This window comes from Oryctolagus cuniculus, chromosome 13 (assembly GCF_051225735.1).
Source record: "Oryctolagus cuniculus isolate XC-2025 breed Fujian yellow rabbit chromosome 13, ASM5122573v1, whole genome shotgun sequence".
Lineage (NCBI taxonomy): Eukaryota > Metazoa > Chordata > Mammalia > Lagomorpha > Leporidae > Oryctolagus > Oryctolagus cuniculus.
Genome location: NC_142879.1, coordinates 40,125,001 through 40,140,500, shown reverse-complemented (window position 1 = coordinate 40,140,500; position 15,500 = coordinate 40,125,001). Strand labels below are relative to the sequence as shown.

The 15,500-nt window shown below is 44.7% G+C and overlaps 1 protein-coding gene across 1 annotated transcript in view; it reads left to right on the top strand.

Annotated features, from left to right (window-relative positions):
• DNAH14 (dynein axonemal heavy chain 14) overlaps positions 1-15,500 on the top strand; it is a 321,439-nt gene that overhangs the window by 261,090 nt on the left and 44,849 nt on the right. The window contains exons 67-71 of the mRNA XM_089311474.1: positions 2,201-2,431; positions 2,709-2,830; positions 5,307-5,551; positions 9,529-9,947; positions 10,028-10,220. Of these exons, the coding sequence (XP_089167600.1) occupies positions 2,201-2,431; positions 2,709-2,830; positions 5,307-5,551; positions 9,529-9,947; positions 10,028-10,220 (1,210 nt within the window). The remainder of the gene's footprint in view (positions 1-2,200; positions 2,432-2,708; positions 2,831-5,306; positions 5,552-9,528; positions 9,948-10,027; positions 10,221-15,500) is intronic.

Here is a 15,500-nt window from a genome sequence, read left to right as displayed (position 1 = left end):
GGACATTTGCTATAGCTAAAGGCGCCCTGCAGTACAATAGGAAATGGGAAGTCTTTTCAACAAATATTGCTGGCTAATTAAATGTTCATTCCTTAAAAGGAAAGCATAGCCGGCGCCACAGCTCAATAGGCTAATCCTCCACCTTGCGGCGCCGGCACGCCAGGTTCTAGTCCCGGTCGCGGCGCTGGATTCTGTCCCGGTTGCCCCAGGATGGCCCAGGTTCTTGGGCCCTGCACCCCATGGGAGATCAGGAGAAGCACCTGGCTCCTGCCTTCGGATCAGCGCCAGCCGCGGCGGCCATTGGAGGATGAACCAACGACAAAGGAAGACCTTTCTCTCTCTCTCTCTCTCTCACACTGTCTACTCTGCCTGTCAAAAAAAAAAAAAAAAAAAAAAAAAGGAAAGCAACCATTACTTCATACTGCATACAAAAACTAGATTGCAGTTGAATTGTGTACCTAAATGGGAAAGACTAATTAATAATGCATAGTTTAGGAGAGAAAAGATTTCTTGAACAATACTATACTTAAAGGAAAACATTTGATGATTTAATGGGATTACATTAAAGTGTAGACCCTCTGTCATGCAGTGGTATGAAGACAAGCCAAAGAGTAAGATAGGATATTTGTAATGTGTATTTCAGCAAGGGACCCTATCCAGATTACAGAAAGAACAACTACAGGTTCAGAAGCAAAGAACATGCAACCCAATGTATAATGGGCAAGAGCCTTGAGAAGATAGCTCACGGAAGAGCATAGCCAAACAGCCAGTAAACAAAGGGAGGTGCCTGAACTCACTTTAGGGTTTCTTAGGGGAATGCAAATTAAATCCAAATTGAGGTACCACAATGCAGCTACAAGAGTTAGCAAGGATGTGTTGAGAATATAAAATGCTACAGCCATTTTTTAAGAAAGCTGATATTAGCTGTTAATATTAAAAATTTACATACTAAATTACCTAACATCCCACTCTTAGTTTTTTACCTAACAGAATAGTATACATAATGGATCAATAAATGTGTAAAAAAAAAAAAAAAAGTTCACTCTAGTACGATGCATAATAGCCAAAAACTTGAAATAGTCCAAGTGCCTTCCAAAGTAGAATGGATGAGCAAATTCTTGGTATATTCATCAAGTGGAGTAACTCTGGGGCAATGAGAATGAACAAATATTAGCTACATGACATCTCAGATAAAGCCAGATACAAAATCAGGTGTTTAATTTCCATTTATGCAAGGTTCAAAAATTGAGCAAAAATGGACTGTAATATTTAGGAGTACATACTTAGATAAAATGGTAATGAGAAGTATAAAAGGCAGGAGAATGGTTTGCTTTTGAAAATAGAAACCCTGTGGGGCTCAGGATGTATTCTCTCACCTCGCCAACCTCTTTGCTTGTATTCAGGTGCAATCTCCACACCAACCAGTAGGTGTCCTTATACTTTTCAGGATTCATCATCATTGTTCCTGTTTCCTTTTAGCCCAACAGAGGCTTAAACAAAAGCATTTTTCTCTGCCCAGAGCGAAAATGTGATCCTGGATTCTTCGGGGAGGTGCCTACTGGCTTTCACTGGAAGGTTCCCTGCTGTTCTTTCTCCTGTTTTCATGGACCTTCTTGGGCTTTTTCTCTCAACCTGCTAATACTGGCATGAAACAGGAAAGACAGGAAAAGAGAGGCCATGAAAGGGATAAGGAAGGAACAATGAGAAGTTGATCACGGCTGGAGTGAGCTGCTGAACCAAAACCTAGCTCTGCCTCGGCTCCTGATGGTAGACTGTAGGCATCTACATATCTAGCCTCTTTTAGCCTCAGTCTCCCCCCCACCCCCCCAGGGAAACTGGGCTTGTCAAGGTTAACTAGGTAATCTAACATCTGTGTGCTTGGACAAGCAGTGGACGTGAAATGAAACAGCTGGTTTCTCTTTTCTAATAATTTTATGTTGTTTCATGTTTTATCTGTGAAGTTGAGATACAGAGCCCTAGAAACAGATACTGTATCTTACACTTCTTTTGTGTCTCCTGCAGAACCTTGCCAAAAATTCCATGTCCAGTTTGCTTTCAGTTCATTTCCTTAGTCCTTTGGAAGACTGTTTGATTTTTTTTCTTGTAAACGCAATGATCTTGTAGGATCCTCTAGTACTCCATAGGATACTAACAGCATGAAGTTTATGAAACTGTGCAAGCGTTTATTGTTTCTTTCCAGATCTACCGGTGGCATAATCAGGGGCTGCCTCTTGGTTGGTATTCCACAGAGAATGCCATCATGATCAAGAACAGCCAGCAGTGGCCTCTGCTGATAGACCCACATAAGCAAGCGTACAACTGGATCCGCCGGATGGAAGGATACAAACTGCAGGAGCTCTCCGTTGAGGACAGCAGTTACACTAAAAAGATTGAAAATGCCATGAAAATGGGAGGGAGTGTCCTCCTGCAGGTATTTGAGCCGCAGAACGTTGTTCCCTCTTTCCATGCAGTTGACACATCTGTTGTGTGCATAAAAAGTAGGAGTTGTAAGTGGTGGGTAACTTTGTCAGGGAGAAACATGGTGAATACACACATATGGACACCGTAAGGTGAGTTTCAGTGTCCGGTTGTCTTGGAGCTATCTCACCGCTCTGCGGATATTAAGATTTTAGCATTTCAATCCTGTGTCTGCTCAGCTTATTTAAGATGATTTTTCTTAATTACACCTATTGTTTGTTTGTTCTCAGAATCTCCCTGAAACATTAGCTCCTGGCTTAGAGGCAATTTTGAAGAAGGAGATTTATCAGAGAAGAAGACAGTACTTCATGAAGATTGGCAATTCGGAGGTGGAATACAATTCCAACTTTAGGTAATGTTGTGCACAGAAATGGCCGTATTTTTAAACAAATAATACTGGAGACCTTGTGTTTCAGTCCTGAGTTTCGATCTGAAGAAAAAGTGAGTTTGCATTTTCAGTATTCGTGTATGTGTGTGTGTGTGTGTGTGTGTTGGCCGTAGAGCTCCTCAGACCACAGAGCAGAGAACGTGTTTTCATCCATCAGATCACTGTGAATCAGCACTTGTCGGACTACACCTGATGAGAGCCCTGGGCTCTGAGAACACTCTGGGGCCACTGCTTCGCGGGAGCTTGGCTGGCTGACACTGTGCTCGGGAGGGAAAAGCTGTTGCTGCTCTAAACACCAGAGTCCCTGTTTAACTCTAGAGCAAAAGGGGTTCTGCCTTGAGGGATCCAAACACTGTGCCAGCGTTCCCAGCAGCCACGGCCCTCTCCAGGAAAGGACCGCCCGCAGCCGGCTTTACAAAGCACAAGTGTAGTCAGATGCGATCACCTCCACACCAGGCTCCCAAGCAAAAGGGCCACTGAAGCTGTTGCTCATGTGCCTTCTCTCCTTGTAGGCAAAGTTGCAGGCAGACAATTCATAATCAGAGGATTTCTGGGTAAGCAGGGACTCAGTAAGGGAAACTGGAAGATTTTAATGCTCCTTAGCCTACTACAGTTCCTTAAAAGGCTTATTTATCTGTTTGTTTGTTTGAAAGTCAAAGTGATGAAGAGATCTTCCACCTGCTGGTTTACTCCCCAAATGAGAGTATTCAATGGCCAGGGCTGGGCAAGGCCAAAGCCAGGAGCCAGGAATTCCATCTGGGTCTTCCACGTGGTTAGTAGGGGCTCAGACATTTGGGCCATCTTCCGCTGCTTTCTCAGGCCACAGCAGAGAGCTGGATCAAAAGTGGAGCAGCCAGGATTCAAACCAGCACTCTGCTATGGGACGCCAGCGTTGCAAGTGGTGGCCTAACCGCTGTGCCGCCGTGCTGGTCCCAGCCCGCTGCGTCTTGCTTCTTGGCGGTGACTTCTGTCTAAGAGGGTCTGCTTCGTAAGTCTGCTGGTCATGCTGTCCTCTCCCCTGGGAGGGCTGCAGAGTCGCTCACCAAATTCTTCTTAGAAGTCCCGCTTCAGTCTCCTCCCTTCAGTTAATGAAACATTACTCAAGACATAACTCAACAAATGAATCCCATGTTGTCAAAACCAGAGATCGTCAGATTTCCTAGAGGATTTAAAAATCCCTTTATTCACTGAGCCCTTTTCCAGAAAGTCCTGTTACATAGAGTATACTTTGGAAAACAGCACATTGACCCATTATTTGGTTCTCACTGGATAGAACGAGGATGATAAGCAACAGTTCTAGAAAGGCTAATGAAGCGGTATTTTCCTGAACTGAACCTGGGCCCCCTGTTAGAAACTTGTGCTATGGGCCGGAGCTGTGGATAGTAAGTTAAGCCTCCACCTGCAGTGGTGGTTCATGTCCCAGCTTCTCCTCTTCCAGTCCAGCTCTCTGCTGTGGCCTGGGAAAGCAGTGAAGACGGCCCAAGTGCTTGGGGCCCCTGCACCCACATGGGAGACCTGGAAGAAGTTCCTGGCTTTAGATCAGTCCAGCGCCAGTCGTTGTAGTGACCTGGAGAGTGACCAGTGGATGGAAGACACCCCCCTCCCCCTCCCCGCCCAATTCTGCCTCTCAAATAAATAAATCTCAGAAAAGAGAAACGTGTGCCTGTAGGGGTGGTAGGGGGCACTGTTTCAGAACAGACCTTCACTCCTTCACTGTCCGTTTCTGGCTGGGCACAGGGGGTACCTGCTCAGCCCCTCCAAGCTTCCATTTCATCCTTTACACAGCAGAAGGAAGCAGTGTACCTGCTTCATGTGGTTGCTTTATAAGCTAAACGGGATGCGAGAATCTGACCACTGCTCGCTGCTCGCCCTGGCCACGCCCGGCTCCCAGCCACCATCAGTTCTCACCTTCTCATTCGTCTTGCACATCCTGCTCCCCGGCTGCACGGGCTGGTCTTAAGAGGCAGCTGAAGAGATGCGGCCTAAAACGATGGCGCCACCCTCGTACTCAGATCCCTCCGATGGCTTCTCACCTGCTCGGGGCTAAAGCACAGCCTTTACAAGGAGCTGCTGCCATGCCCGAGCATCCCAGGGTCCTTGTCTAGTGTGTGTGCCAGCAGCAATGAGGAGACGATAGTTGGAGCCATAAGCAGAAAGGAACTCACTGGGCTGCACAAGCTAGGAGCAGGATGGTACTGTTTCACATGTTCTTTACTCTGTCCTTATGCTTAAACCAAGTATAATATGGACTTAATGTATAGTTGTACTTTTTACAGCCTTAATAGAAAATTAGAGCATCCTTTGTGTACAAGGCTGAAAAACACTAAAAATTAGTCTTGTCTACGTCTGGAAAAATATTTGTGTACTGTTATACAAGTTTGTTTCATTTCATTTTGTGTGTGTGTGTTCTTCGAGTAACCGGCCCTTCCCTCATGTTTAGGTTGTACTTATCTACAGCAATAGATAACCCCTGCTTCCTTCCATCCATTTATGACTTCGTCACTGTCATCAACTTCACGATCACGTTCCAAGGCTTGGAAGACCAGCTCCTATCCACAGTAGTGAGTCACGAGGTCCCTCACTTAGAAAGTCAGCGCTACCAGTTACTGCAGACTATCTCCCTGGACATCCTAACTCTTGAGGAGCTGGACGACAGAACCTTAAATTTACTGCAGAAAGCACAAGGTGAGTCCTGATACCGAGTGACTCGAAGAGACCTTTGTGCAGGCCAGAATGAAGAGTTACGAGGACTGGCTTTTTTTTTTTTTAATTAGAGTTATGTATTTATTTGAAAGAGTTATACAGAGAGAGAAGGAGAGGCAGAGAGAGAGAGAGAGAGAGAGAAAGAAAGAGAGAGGGGTCTTCTATATGCTGGTTCACTCACCAATCAGCCACAACGGCCGGAGCTGTGCTGATCTGAAGTCAGGACCTTCCTCCAGTCTCCCATGCGGGTACAGGAGCCCAAGGACTTGGGCCATCTTCCACTGCTTTCCCAGGCCGCAGCAGAGAGCTGGATTGGAAGTGGAGCAGCCAGGACTCGAACCGGCGGACATATGGGATGAAAGCACTGCAGGTGGCAGCCTCACTCGCTACGCCACAGTACCATCCCTGAGGGCTGGCTTCTGAATTGGTACCCACAACACCAAATGTGCGTTTCTTCCGGATAACTTACGGCTGTGGGAGAACCACTGCGTGTCTGGGCTTCAGTGCTGTCAGCTGTGCTGTTCCTCGGCTCCCACCTTTGCTTGGACTTGCTCACCAGACAGTCAGCGTGAATTGTAAGACAGGTCTTAGTGAGGCTGGTTAGTCCTCTCCTGGGGTCCAGGCACCTGAATCTGTTGTATGTCCCAAGTTAAATTACACAAACCAGAAGAGTATGTCTTCCCTGACTAAAAGATCTTTTTTTTTTTTTTTAAAGATTTATTTATTTCAAAGTCAGTTACAGAGAGAGAGAGGTCTTTCATACTATGCCACAGTGCCTGCACCATAGGGCAGCAATTTTTTTTAAATGAAGATTTATTTATTTGAAAGGTAGAGGCAAGAGACAGAGGTCTTCAATCCGTTGGTTCATTCCCTAAGTGGCCACAATGGCTGCAGCTAGGCCCACCTGAAGCCAGGAGCCAGGAGCTTCTTCCAGGTCTTCCTCATGGGTGCAGGGGTCCAAGTCTTTGGGCCATCTTCTACTGCTTTCCCAGGCCATAGCAGAAAGCTGGATGGGAAGTGGAGCATCTGGGACTTGAACTAGCACCTATATGGGATGCCAGCACTGCAGGCGACAGCCTTACCTGCTATGGCACAGTGCTGGTCCCAGCACTGATGTTTTAAGGGGAGCTTTGACTTTGCCAAGATCCTTGAATTGCTAAGGTCATAGTTAGAATTCAGGTTGTTCACTCTTATTATTTCTTTTTCTTTTTTAAAAGATTTATTTGAAAGGCAGAGCTACAGAGAAAGACAGATCTTCCAATTGGCCTAAATGGTCAGGACTGGGCCAGGCTAAAGTGAGGGGCCAGGAGCTTCTTCCAGGTCTCCCACGTGGGTGCAGGGGCCCAAGCACTTGGGCCATCTTCCACTGCTTTCCCAGGCCACAGCAGAGAGCTGGATCGGAAGTGGAGCAGCCCGATCTCGAACCGGCGGCCACATGGGATGCCGGCACTGCAGGCGGAGCTTTACCCGCTACGCCACCGCGCCGGCCCTCTCACTTGTTCTCAGTAAAACAGCAACATGTCGGTGGCGATCCCCAAGGACTCTGGAGAAGGAAGGGACGCTCCTGGCCTCACCATTTCCAAGTTACACGACCTCGAGGGATTAGTCCGCTTCTCTTACTTCCCGTTCTTCCTGATCGGCCTCGAGGGTCACTCCTCTGAACACTCACATGACATGCCACAGGCTTCGACCGGCAAGGAACTTCCAACAAAGTCAGCATCTGAACCCAGAACCCCACAGGCACGAGAGCCTTGCGCCAGGCCTGGGTCAGAACACCTCAGGGGCTCGCGACCAGTTACTGAGGTAGGCTCAGGCGGAGCTCCTGACTCCAAATTCATAGCTGGATCGCAACTCGAAGGTCTGATCAGCTAGGAGCGTCCTTAAACAGGGTTTGGGCTAAAAGATCTTTTAAGTAACAACAATCCTGTGACTTTTATGTATCCATAAGAATATGCTGTTTGTTAAAATAGCTTTAGAAATTATTTTCCACTTCACCCCAAGAAACATCCAAGAAATAAGAAATCGTAGCCTATCTGGCAACTAAACAAATAAACATGGCTCTCTAGTACGCAGTGGTATGGGGCATGCGCCCCAACTCAACTGGGATAAAATGTGAGTAACCCACGGTAGCAGGAGATGGCTTTTCTATTTTGACCTATTTTCTTTAACTGGGACTTGAAATTTTCTTCATCACTTTGGTTCTCAATTAAGGGTATGAGTAGGAATCAGCTGTTCAGTTTATTGTATTTTCTTTCTTTTTAAAAATAACTGCAGATTTACTGATCTGAACTTCTGTAGAAGAGACCCTGGCTTGTGCTTATTTTTAAATTTCCCACACAATTCTAATGGTCACTGCTAATTAAATATTATTTGGCTGATAGTCTGGGATAGGAACCCAGTGTTAGCTGATGCTTTAGCTAGATGAATTAAAACCTAATTTCCTTTAAAAAGCAAAACTGTCTCAGTGTAATAAAAATATTACATCATAGCTGGCGCCGCAGCTCACTAGGCTAATCCTCCGCCTAGCGGCGCCGGCACACCGGGTTCTAGTCCCGGTCGGGGCGCCGGATTCTGTCCCGGTTGCCCCTCTTCCAGGCCAGCCCTCTGCTGTGGCCAGGGAGTGCAGTGGAGGATGGCCCAGGTGCTTGGGCCCTGCACCCCATGGGAGACCAGGAAAAGCACCTGGCTCCTGGCTCCTGCCATCGGATCAGCGCGGTGCGCCGGCCGCAGCGCGCCGGCCGCGGCAGCCATTGGAGGGTGAACCAACGGCAAAGGAAGACCTTTCTCTCTGTCTCTCTCTCTCACTGTCCACTCTGCCTGTCAAAAAAAAAAAATATTACATCAAAAGCTTCACCTACATCAATAAGAATATGATATCCAGATTATGAAATACAAACTTATAATAATCCCATTTTGTCTTGCAATGGTCATATCACCTGAAATACTTTACTTCTGGTTGCCGCATTTCAAGAATGCTCTTTTCAAACTAACATGTACCCTTAACCTCAAGGATGGGGAGGAACCTAAAAATAGTATCACCAAAAAAAAAAAATCACAATTGAAGAAAATAGGAGTGTTTAACACATAAAATAGAGTATTTTATCATGGTAATCTGAGAGCCATCTTAAAGGTGTGGAATTATTACCCATTTGTCTAGAGCAGTGCTTTTTCAAAAAGGTAAATTGCAACTCATTAATGGCTGGAGAAATCAGTTTCATTGGTCACGATTAGCTTTGTTTGTTTAAGAAAACAGAATGCTAAGCCTCCACCTGTGGCCCCAGCATCCCATATGGGCACTGGTTCATATCCCTGTTGCTCCACTTCTGATCCAGCTCTCTGCTATGGCCTGGGAAAGCAGCGGAAGATGGTCCACGTTCTTGGGCCCCTGCACCCATGTGGGAGACCTGGAAGAAGCTCCTGGCTCCTGGCTTTGGATCAGCCCAGCTCTGGCTGTTGCGGCCATCTGGGAAGTGAACCAGCAGGTGGAAGGCTTTTCTCTCTGTCTCTCCCTCTCTCTGTCTATAACTCTACCTCTCAAATAAATAAATATTAAAAAAAAGAAATAGAATGCAATACAAAACATCAAAGGACATTATATGAAGAAAGAATGTGCTTGTTACTTTCTAGAAAATGTATTTTAATATTGTCTGTGTATAGTGGGTCATAGTGTAAATGTATTCCTATTAGACAGAATGGTTGCTTATCACATGCCTTAAAGAAAATAGAATCCACAAATGCTAAAGTGATAGGAAGAAGAGACGAGGAAGGGAGAAGTGGGGCACGTGTGCCATTAATGAAGCTTATTAGAAATTCAGCCTACCTTCACTTAAGGGCTTACCTTCTATACATCACCAACCAGAAGCCAACAGTAAACACCGTACACAAAGTGCACAGAATGAGGAAACAGCCGTTTCATATAACAACAGTTTTTATTTAAATCACTTTCTGTTTATCTTTAGAATGCGTATTAGACGATGAGGAAGTTGTGGCTTCCTTAAGAAAATCCAAAATGATGTCAAATGAAACATTAAAGCACATGAAAGCAACGGAGAAAGCAGAAGACGAAATCCAGGCCCTGCGTGAAAACTATCTCCCTATCGCTACCCGCGGGGCCCTGCTCTACTTCCTCGTGGCCGACCTCGAACAGATCAGCTCCCTGTACCGCTTCTCCCTGGACTGGTTCCGGCAGGCTTTTGTGTCATCCATAGTTTATACAAACAAAGAGCAAGAACATAGTTTGAGAAAGAAGAAAATTTCTCTGAAAAAAGTTGGTGAGATTACAAATATCTCAAAGGAACCTAACACGGGAAGTGAGAAAAATGCCCGAGACAGGTATATTGAAAATACTATCGATGTGTTGACAAGAAGTATTTTTAAGGTGAGATATTTCTTTAATGTGAATTTTGTGTACTTATTTGATCTAGCTGTGTTAGTCTAGTGCTTGTATTCTCCTTGTAGGTGGTTTCATCTGCTCTATTTGATCAACATAAACTTTGCTTTTCCTTTCGGCTTTGCACTGCAATCATGCAAAACAATACTAATGCAAATATAATGAGTGATGGCATTGGATTTCTACCAGAAAAAGAGTGGAACATTTTTTTACATTCTGACAAATTTATAAATATTCCAAGTATCCAGCCTGTTCTTAATAGTAAGTAAAACATAATTTCTCCGGATTTATTAAAATCCAATTAAAATATTATAAAAAATATAAAATATAAAAATTATAAAATACTCAGGTATCTCTAATGCTTCTGTAATTGATTGAGGTAAATCAGCTTGAGATCCAACACAGTATCTAATTCATTGTGCTCAGAGGGCTTTGAACAAGTCCGTGGATGAAACACCATCACTATAGTTACTGTAATCCTCATCCACCCAGCGGAACACAGACACCTTGACTAAACACCATCAGAAGTGAAACCTGACCCAGCCTAACTGCAGAGGCTACACTTTGCTGTGAAGCCCCTGAGGGGCTGATGTGGCGCAGCAGGTTAAGCCACCGCTTTTGCTGCTGGTGTCCCATACTGGAGTTCATTTGCATCCTAGCTGCTCCTCTGCCAACCTCCCTCTCTGATAATGCACCTAGAAAAGCAGGAGATAATGCCCGAGTACTTGGCCCCCTGCCACCCACATGGGAAACCCAGATAGAGTTCTAGACTGCTGGCTTGGCCTGGTCCAGCCTCAGCTGTTTGGGGCATTTGGGGAGTGAGCCAGCAAGTGGAAGATATATTTCTCTTTATCTTTCTCTGTCTCTCACTTTCTCTCTCTCCCTCCTAACCCCCTTTCTCTGCCTTTCAAATAAATATTTAAAAAAAATAAACTTGAGGGACTGATGTTGTGGCTTAGTGAGTAAAGCTGCCGCCTTCAGAGCCGGCATTCCATATGGGTGCTGGTTCAAGTCCTGGCTGCTCCACTTCTGATCTAGCCCTTTGCTATGGCCTGGGAAAGCAGCAGAAGATGGCCTAAGTCCTTGGGCCCCTACATCTGCATGGGAGACCTGGAAGAAGCTCCTGGCTCCTGGCTTCAGATCGGCTTAGCTACGGCCATTGCAACCAATTGTGGAGCAAACGAGCGGATGGAAGACCTCTACCTCTCCTTCTCTCTCTGTAACTCCAACTATCAAATAAATAAAAATCTTAAAAAAATAAATAAATAAAATAAACTTGAAAATTTGAGCCACAAAACATGTTTACTCAAAAAGTTTAGACAAACTAACTTAACTATTGAATCTTTTTAAATGTTCCTGTGTTGTACATTTTTAAATATATTTACTGGGAGGGTGGGTCAAATGCACATAGCGGAATTAACAATCTTATTCATTTCTACATTTAAATGGAATTAAATATATTTACATTGTTCTACATTGTAAATCACAGAAATATAAAATTTAAAGGAAATTTGACATCAAAGGAACAGACCAGAATCTAGAAACCAGCCCTAAAAAATGCAGATCTGTGAGCCCTGGCAAAAACTGTCATGAAAATTGTCAATGAACAAAAATGAAAAAGGACAACAACAAAACAGAACTAAGCAAAATCAGGAAAACAATGCACAAAACACAGTGAGAATCTCAGCAAAGACAGAAACTTACAAAAAAATTCTGAAGCTGAAAAATACGATAATTGGAAAATCATTAGAGGAGTTCAATAGCAGACTTGATTAGGCAGAGAAAAAAGAATCAGCAAACTTGGGGTCACAGTTAACGCTTTTTTCTCAAATATACTTTTAAGAGTTGGGTGTACATTCTATATGTAAAAAGTAAATTCTTAATTTTAACAGAGTTCTAAAGATTGACCTTTTCAGCATACTTTTATAGCATGTATATTGAAATAGAATATATTTTAGCAAAAGATTGCCATAAAACCCTGAATTTGATCATTTTTATATTTGCACTGTGAAGAGGGCTGAACTTCCAGTGTGGCTGTGTGGTGATAGCAAAATGAAAGTCTCGGAGCCGCTTTCACAGGAACGGCTAATTGTTCACAACTCTCCGTGCCAGGAGGTCCTCTTATGGTACTTGTGCTTGGCTTTTTAACCTGTGGGATGCAGATGTTTCCTCAGTGCTTCACCCCTGGGGTGGTGCATTTGCATTTATTATCTGAGAATAAAAAATATTCCACCCAAAAAAAAAAAAAAAAAGTTTGACAGCTCGTTTGAAATCATCAGATCATGGAAGTTAAAAAACATGAAGAAAAGTGAAGAGAACCTAAGGAACTATTAAAACATTATTTAGGCCAGCGCCGTGGCTCTCTAGGCTAATCCTCCGCCTTGCGGCGCCGGCACACCGGGTTCTAGTCCCAGTCGGGGCGCCAGATTCTGTCCCGGTTGCCCCTCTTCCAGGCCAGCTCTCTGCTGTAGCCAGGGAGTGCAGTGGAGGATGGCCCAAGTGCTTGGGCCCTGCACCCCATGGGAGACCAGGAGAAGCACCTGGCTCCTGCCTTGGGATCAGTGTGGTGTGCCGGCTGCGGTGGCCATTGGAGGGTGAACCAACAGCGAAGGAAGACCTTTCTCTCTGTCTCTCTCTCTCACTGTCCACTCTGCCTGTCAAAAAAAAAAAAAAATTATTTAGTGGACCAACATAAGCAGTAGGAGACTCCCAGAGACAGAAGAGAGAATGTGTAATGAACTTATTTGAGGAAATAATAGCTGAAAACTTACCAAGTCTGAGGAAAGGGACATGCAAGCTCAAAAAACTCAAATAATTCCAACTCGGATAAATCCAAGAAGAAGCACAACAGGATATATTATAATCAAACTGTCTAAAATCAAAGACCAAATTTTTTTAATAAGATTTGTTTATTTATTTGAAAGGCAGAGTTACGGAAAGCTAGAGGCAGAGAGAGAGAGAGAGAGGTCTTCCATCTGCTGGTTCACCCCCGAGTTGGCTGCAATGGCCGGAACTGCACTGATCCGAAGCCAGGAGCTTCTTCCAGGTCTCCCACGCGGGTGCAGGGGCCCAAGGACTCGGGCCATCCTCCACTGCTTTCCCAGGCCCTAGCAGACAGTGGGATTGGAGTGGAGCAGCCTGGACTTGAACCACTACAGGTGGTGGGCTTTACCTGCTACACCACACACCAAAACAGAATCTTGAAGGAAAAAAAGTGATTTGCACATACTAAGGAGTTTCTACATGATTCTCAGATTTCTAGGCAGAAACTTTGCAGAGCAGAGGGAATGGAATAACAGAGGCCCGGGAGGGCAGTGGAGGATGGCCCAAGTCCTTGGGCCCTGCACTCACGTGGGAGACCATGGTGGGTGCTTGGCTTTTGGCTTTGGATCGGCGCAGCACGCTGGCCATGGCAGCCATTTTAGTGGAGGGGAGGACTTTTCTCTCTCTCTCTCTCCCTCTCTCTCTCTCTCACTGTCTAAATCTGCCTGTCAAAAAAAAAAAAAAAAAAAAAGGAACTGAAAGAAAAAAATGTCAACCAGGAATACTGCATCTGGCAAAATTGTCCTTCAAAAATAAGGGAGAGGAGCTGGCGCTGTGGTGTAGCTGGGGCACCGGCATCCCATGTGGGCTATCCTGCCTGCTCCACTTCCTATCCAGCTCCCTGCTGATGGTCTGGGAAAGTAGAGGAAGATGACTCAGTGATTGGTCCCTGCAACCCCCATGGGAAACCCAAAAGAAGCTCCTGGCTTCTGGCTTCAGATCAACCCAGCTCCAGCCATTGCAGCCATTTGGGGGAATAAACCAGCGGATGGAAGACCTCTCTTTCTGTGTCTCCCTCTCGGTCTGTAGCTCTGCCTCTCAAGCAAATAAATAAATCCTTTTTAAAAAATCCATTATAATATCAGTACAAAGAATAAAACCAGAGATGAAAAGCTTGTATATAGAAAATTACAAAGCATCTTTTAAAAGGAAGACATATAAATAAGATCAGAGTCGGCGAACTCAAAAGGCCTCCATTGCGTTAGCAACTCATGACAAGAGCCTAGGGTGATTACTGACACCATAAACAAGAGTGTCAATTTGTTAAGTCAACAACAAGAGTCACTGTGCACTTATTCCTCATGTAGAATCTCTGTCCTAAATGTGCTGTACATTGTGATTTAATGCTATAACTAGTACTCAAACAGTATTTTTTTTTTTTTTGACAGGCAGAGTGGACAGTGAGAGAGAGAGACAGAGAGAAAGGTCTTCCTTTGCCGTTGGTTCACCCTCCAATGGCCGCCGCGGCCGGCGCGCTGCGGCCGGCGCACCGCGCTGATCTGATGGCAGGAGCCAGGAGCCAGGTGCTTTTCCTGGTCTCCCATGGGGTGCAGGGCCCAAGCACCTGGGCCATCCTCCACTGCACTCCCTGGCCACAGCAGAGAGCTGGCCTGGAAGAGGGGCAACCGGGACAGAATCCGGCGCCCCGACCGGGACTAGAACCCGGTGTGCCGGCGCCGCAAGGTGGAGGATTAGCCTAGTGAGCCGCGGCGCCGGCCTCAAACAGTATTTTACACTTTGTGTTTATGTGTGGGTGCAAACTGGTGAAATCTTTGCTTAATATATACTAAATTGATCTTCTATATATAAAGATAATTGAAAATGAATCTTCATGTGAATGGAAGGGGAGAGCAAGCGGGAGAGGGGAGGGTTGCGGGTGGGAGGGAAGGTATGGGGGGGGGGAGCCATTGTAATCCATAAGCTGTACTTTGGAAATTTATATTCATTAAATAAAAGTTTTTTTTTTTTTTAAAGGAAGACATAAATGGGAAGATACCTCATGTGTGGGAATTGAACTTAATTGTGTTAGGATGTTTGTACTACCCTAAGGCACAATGCCAGCTCTATCAAAATTTCAGGGGCATTTTTGCAGAGATAGAAAAGTTGACAAATAGACCAACAGAATAGAGAGCCTTTTTCATAAATATGTTCAAATAATCTTCAACAAGATGACAGGACCTCTTAATGGAGAAAAGTCTCTTCAATTAATCATGGGAAAACTTGATAGATGCAGGCAAAAGAATGAAGTTGGACCCTTATTTAAACAAAATACATAAAATTAACTCACAATGGATTAGAGACTTAAATGGAAGACTTAACAGAAAACACAGGGAAAGACTATGACATTGGACTTTGTGATGATTCCTTAGCTATGACATCAAAAGCACAGACACAAAAGTAGACAAATAGGACTACATCAAACTTTAAAACTTGTCTGCATCAAAGGACACAACGAACAGTGAAAAGGGAGTCTACAGAAGCAGAGAAAATACTTGCAAATGATCTGATAAGGGCTTATTGTAAAGAACTCCTCCACCTCAACAGCAGAAAATCAGGTGCCGTGGCTTAAAAATGGGCAAAGGACTTGCAGTATTTCTCCAAAGATAATACATGCAATGGCTAACAGTTACATGAAAAGATGCTCAGCATCACTAACTGTTGGAGAAATTCGAATAAAAAACCACGTATCACTCAGACCTGTTAGGATGAGTCTAAAAA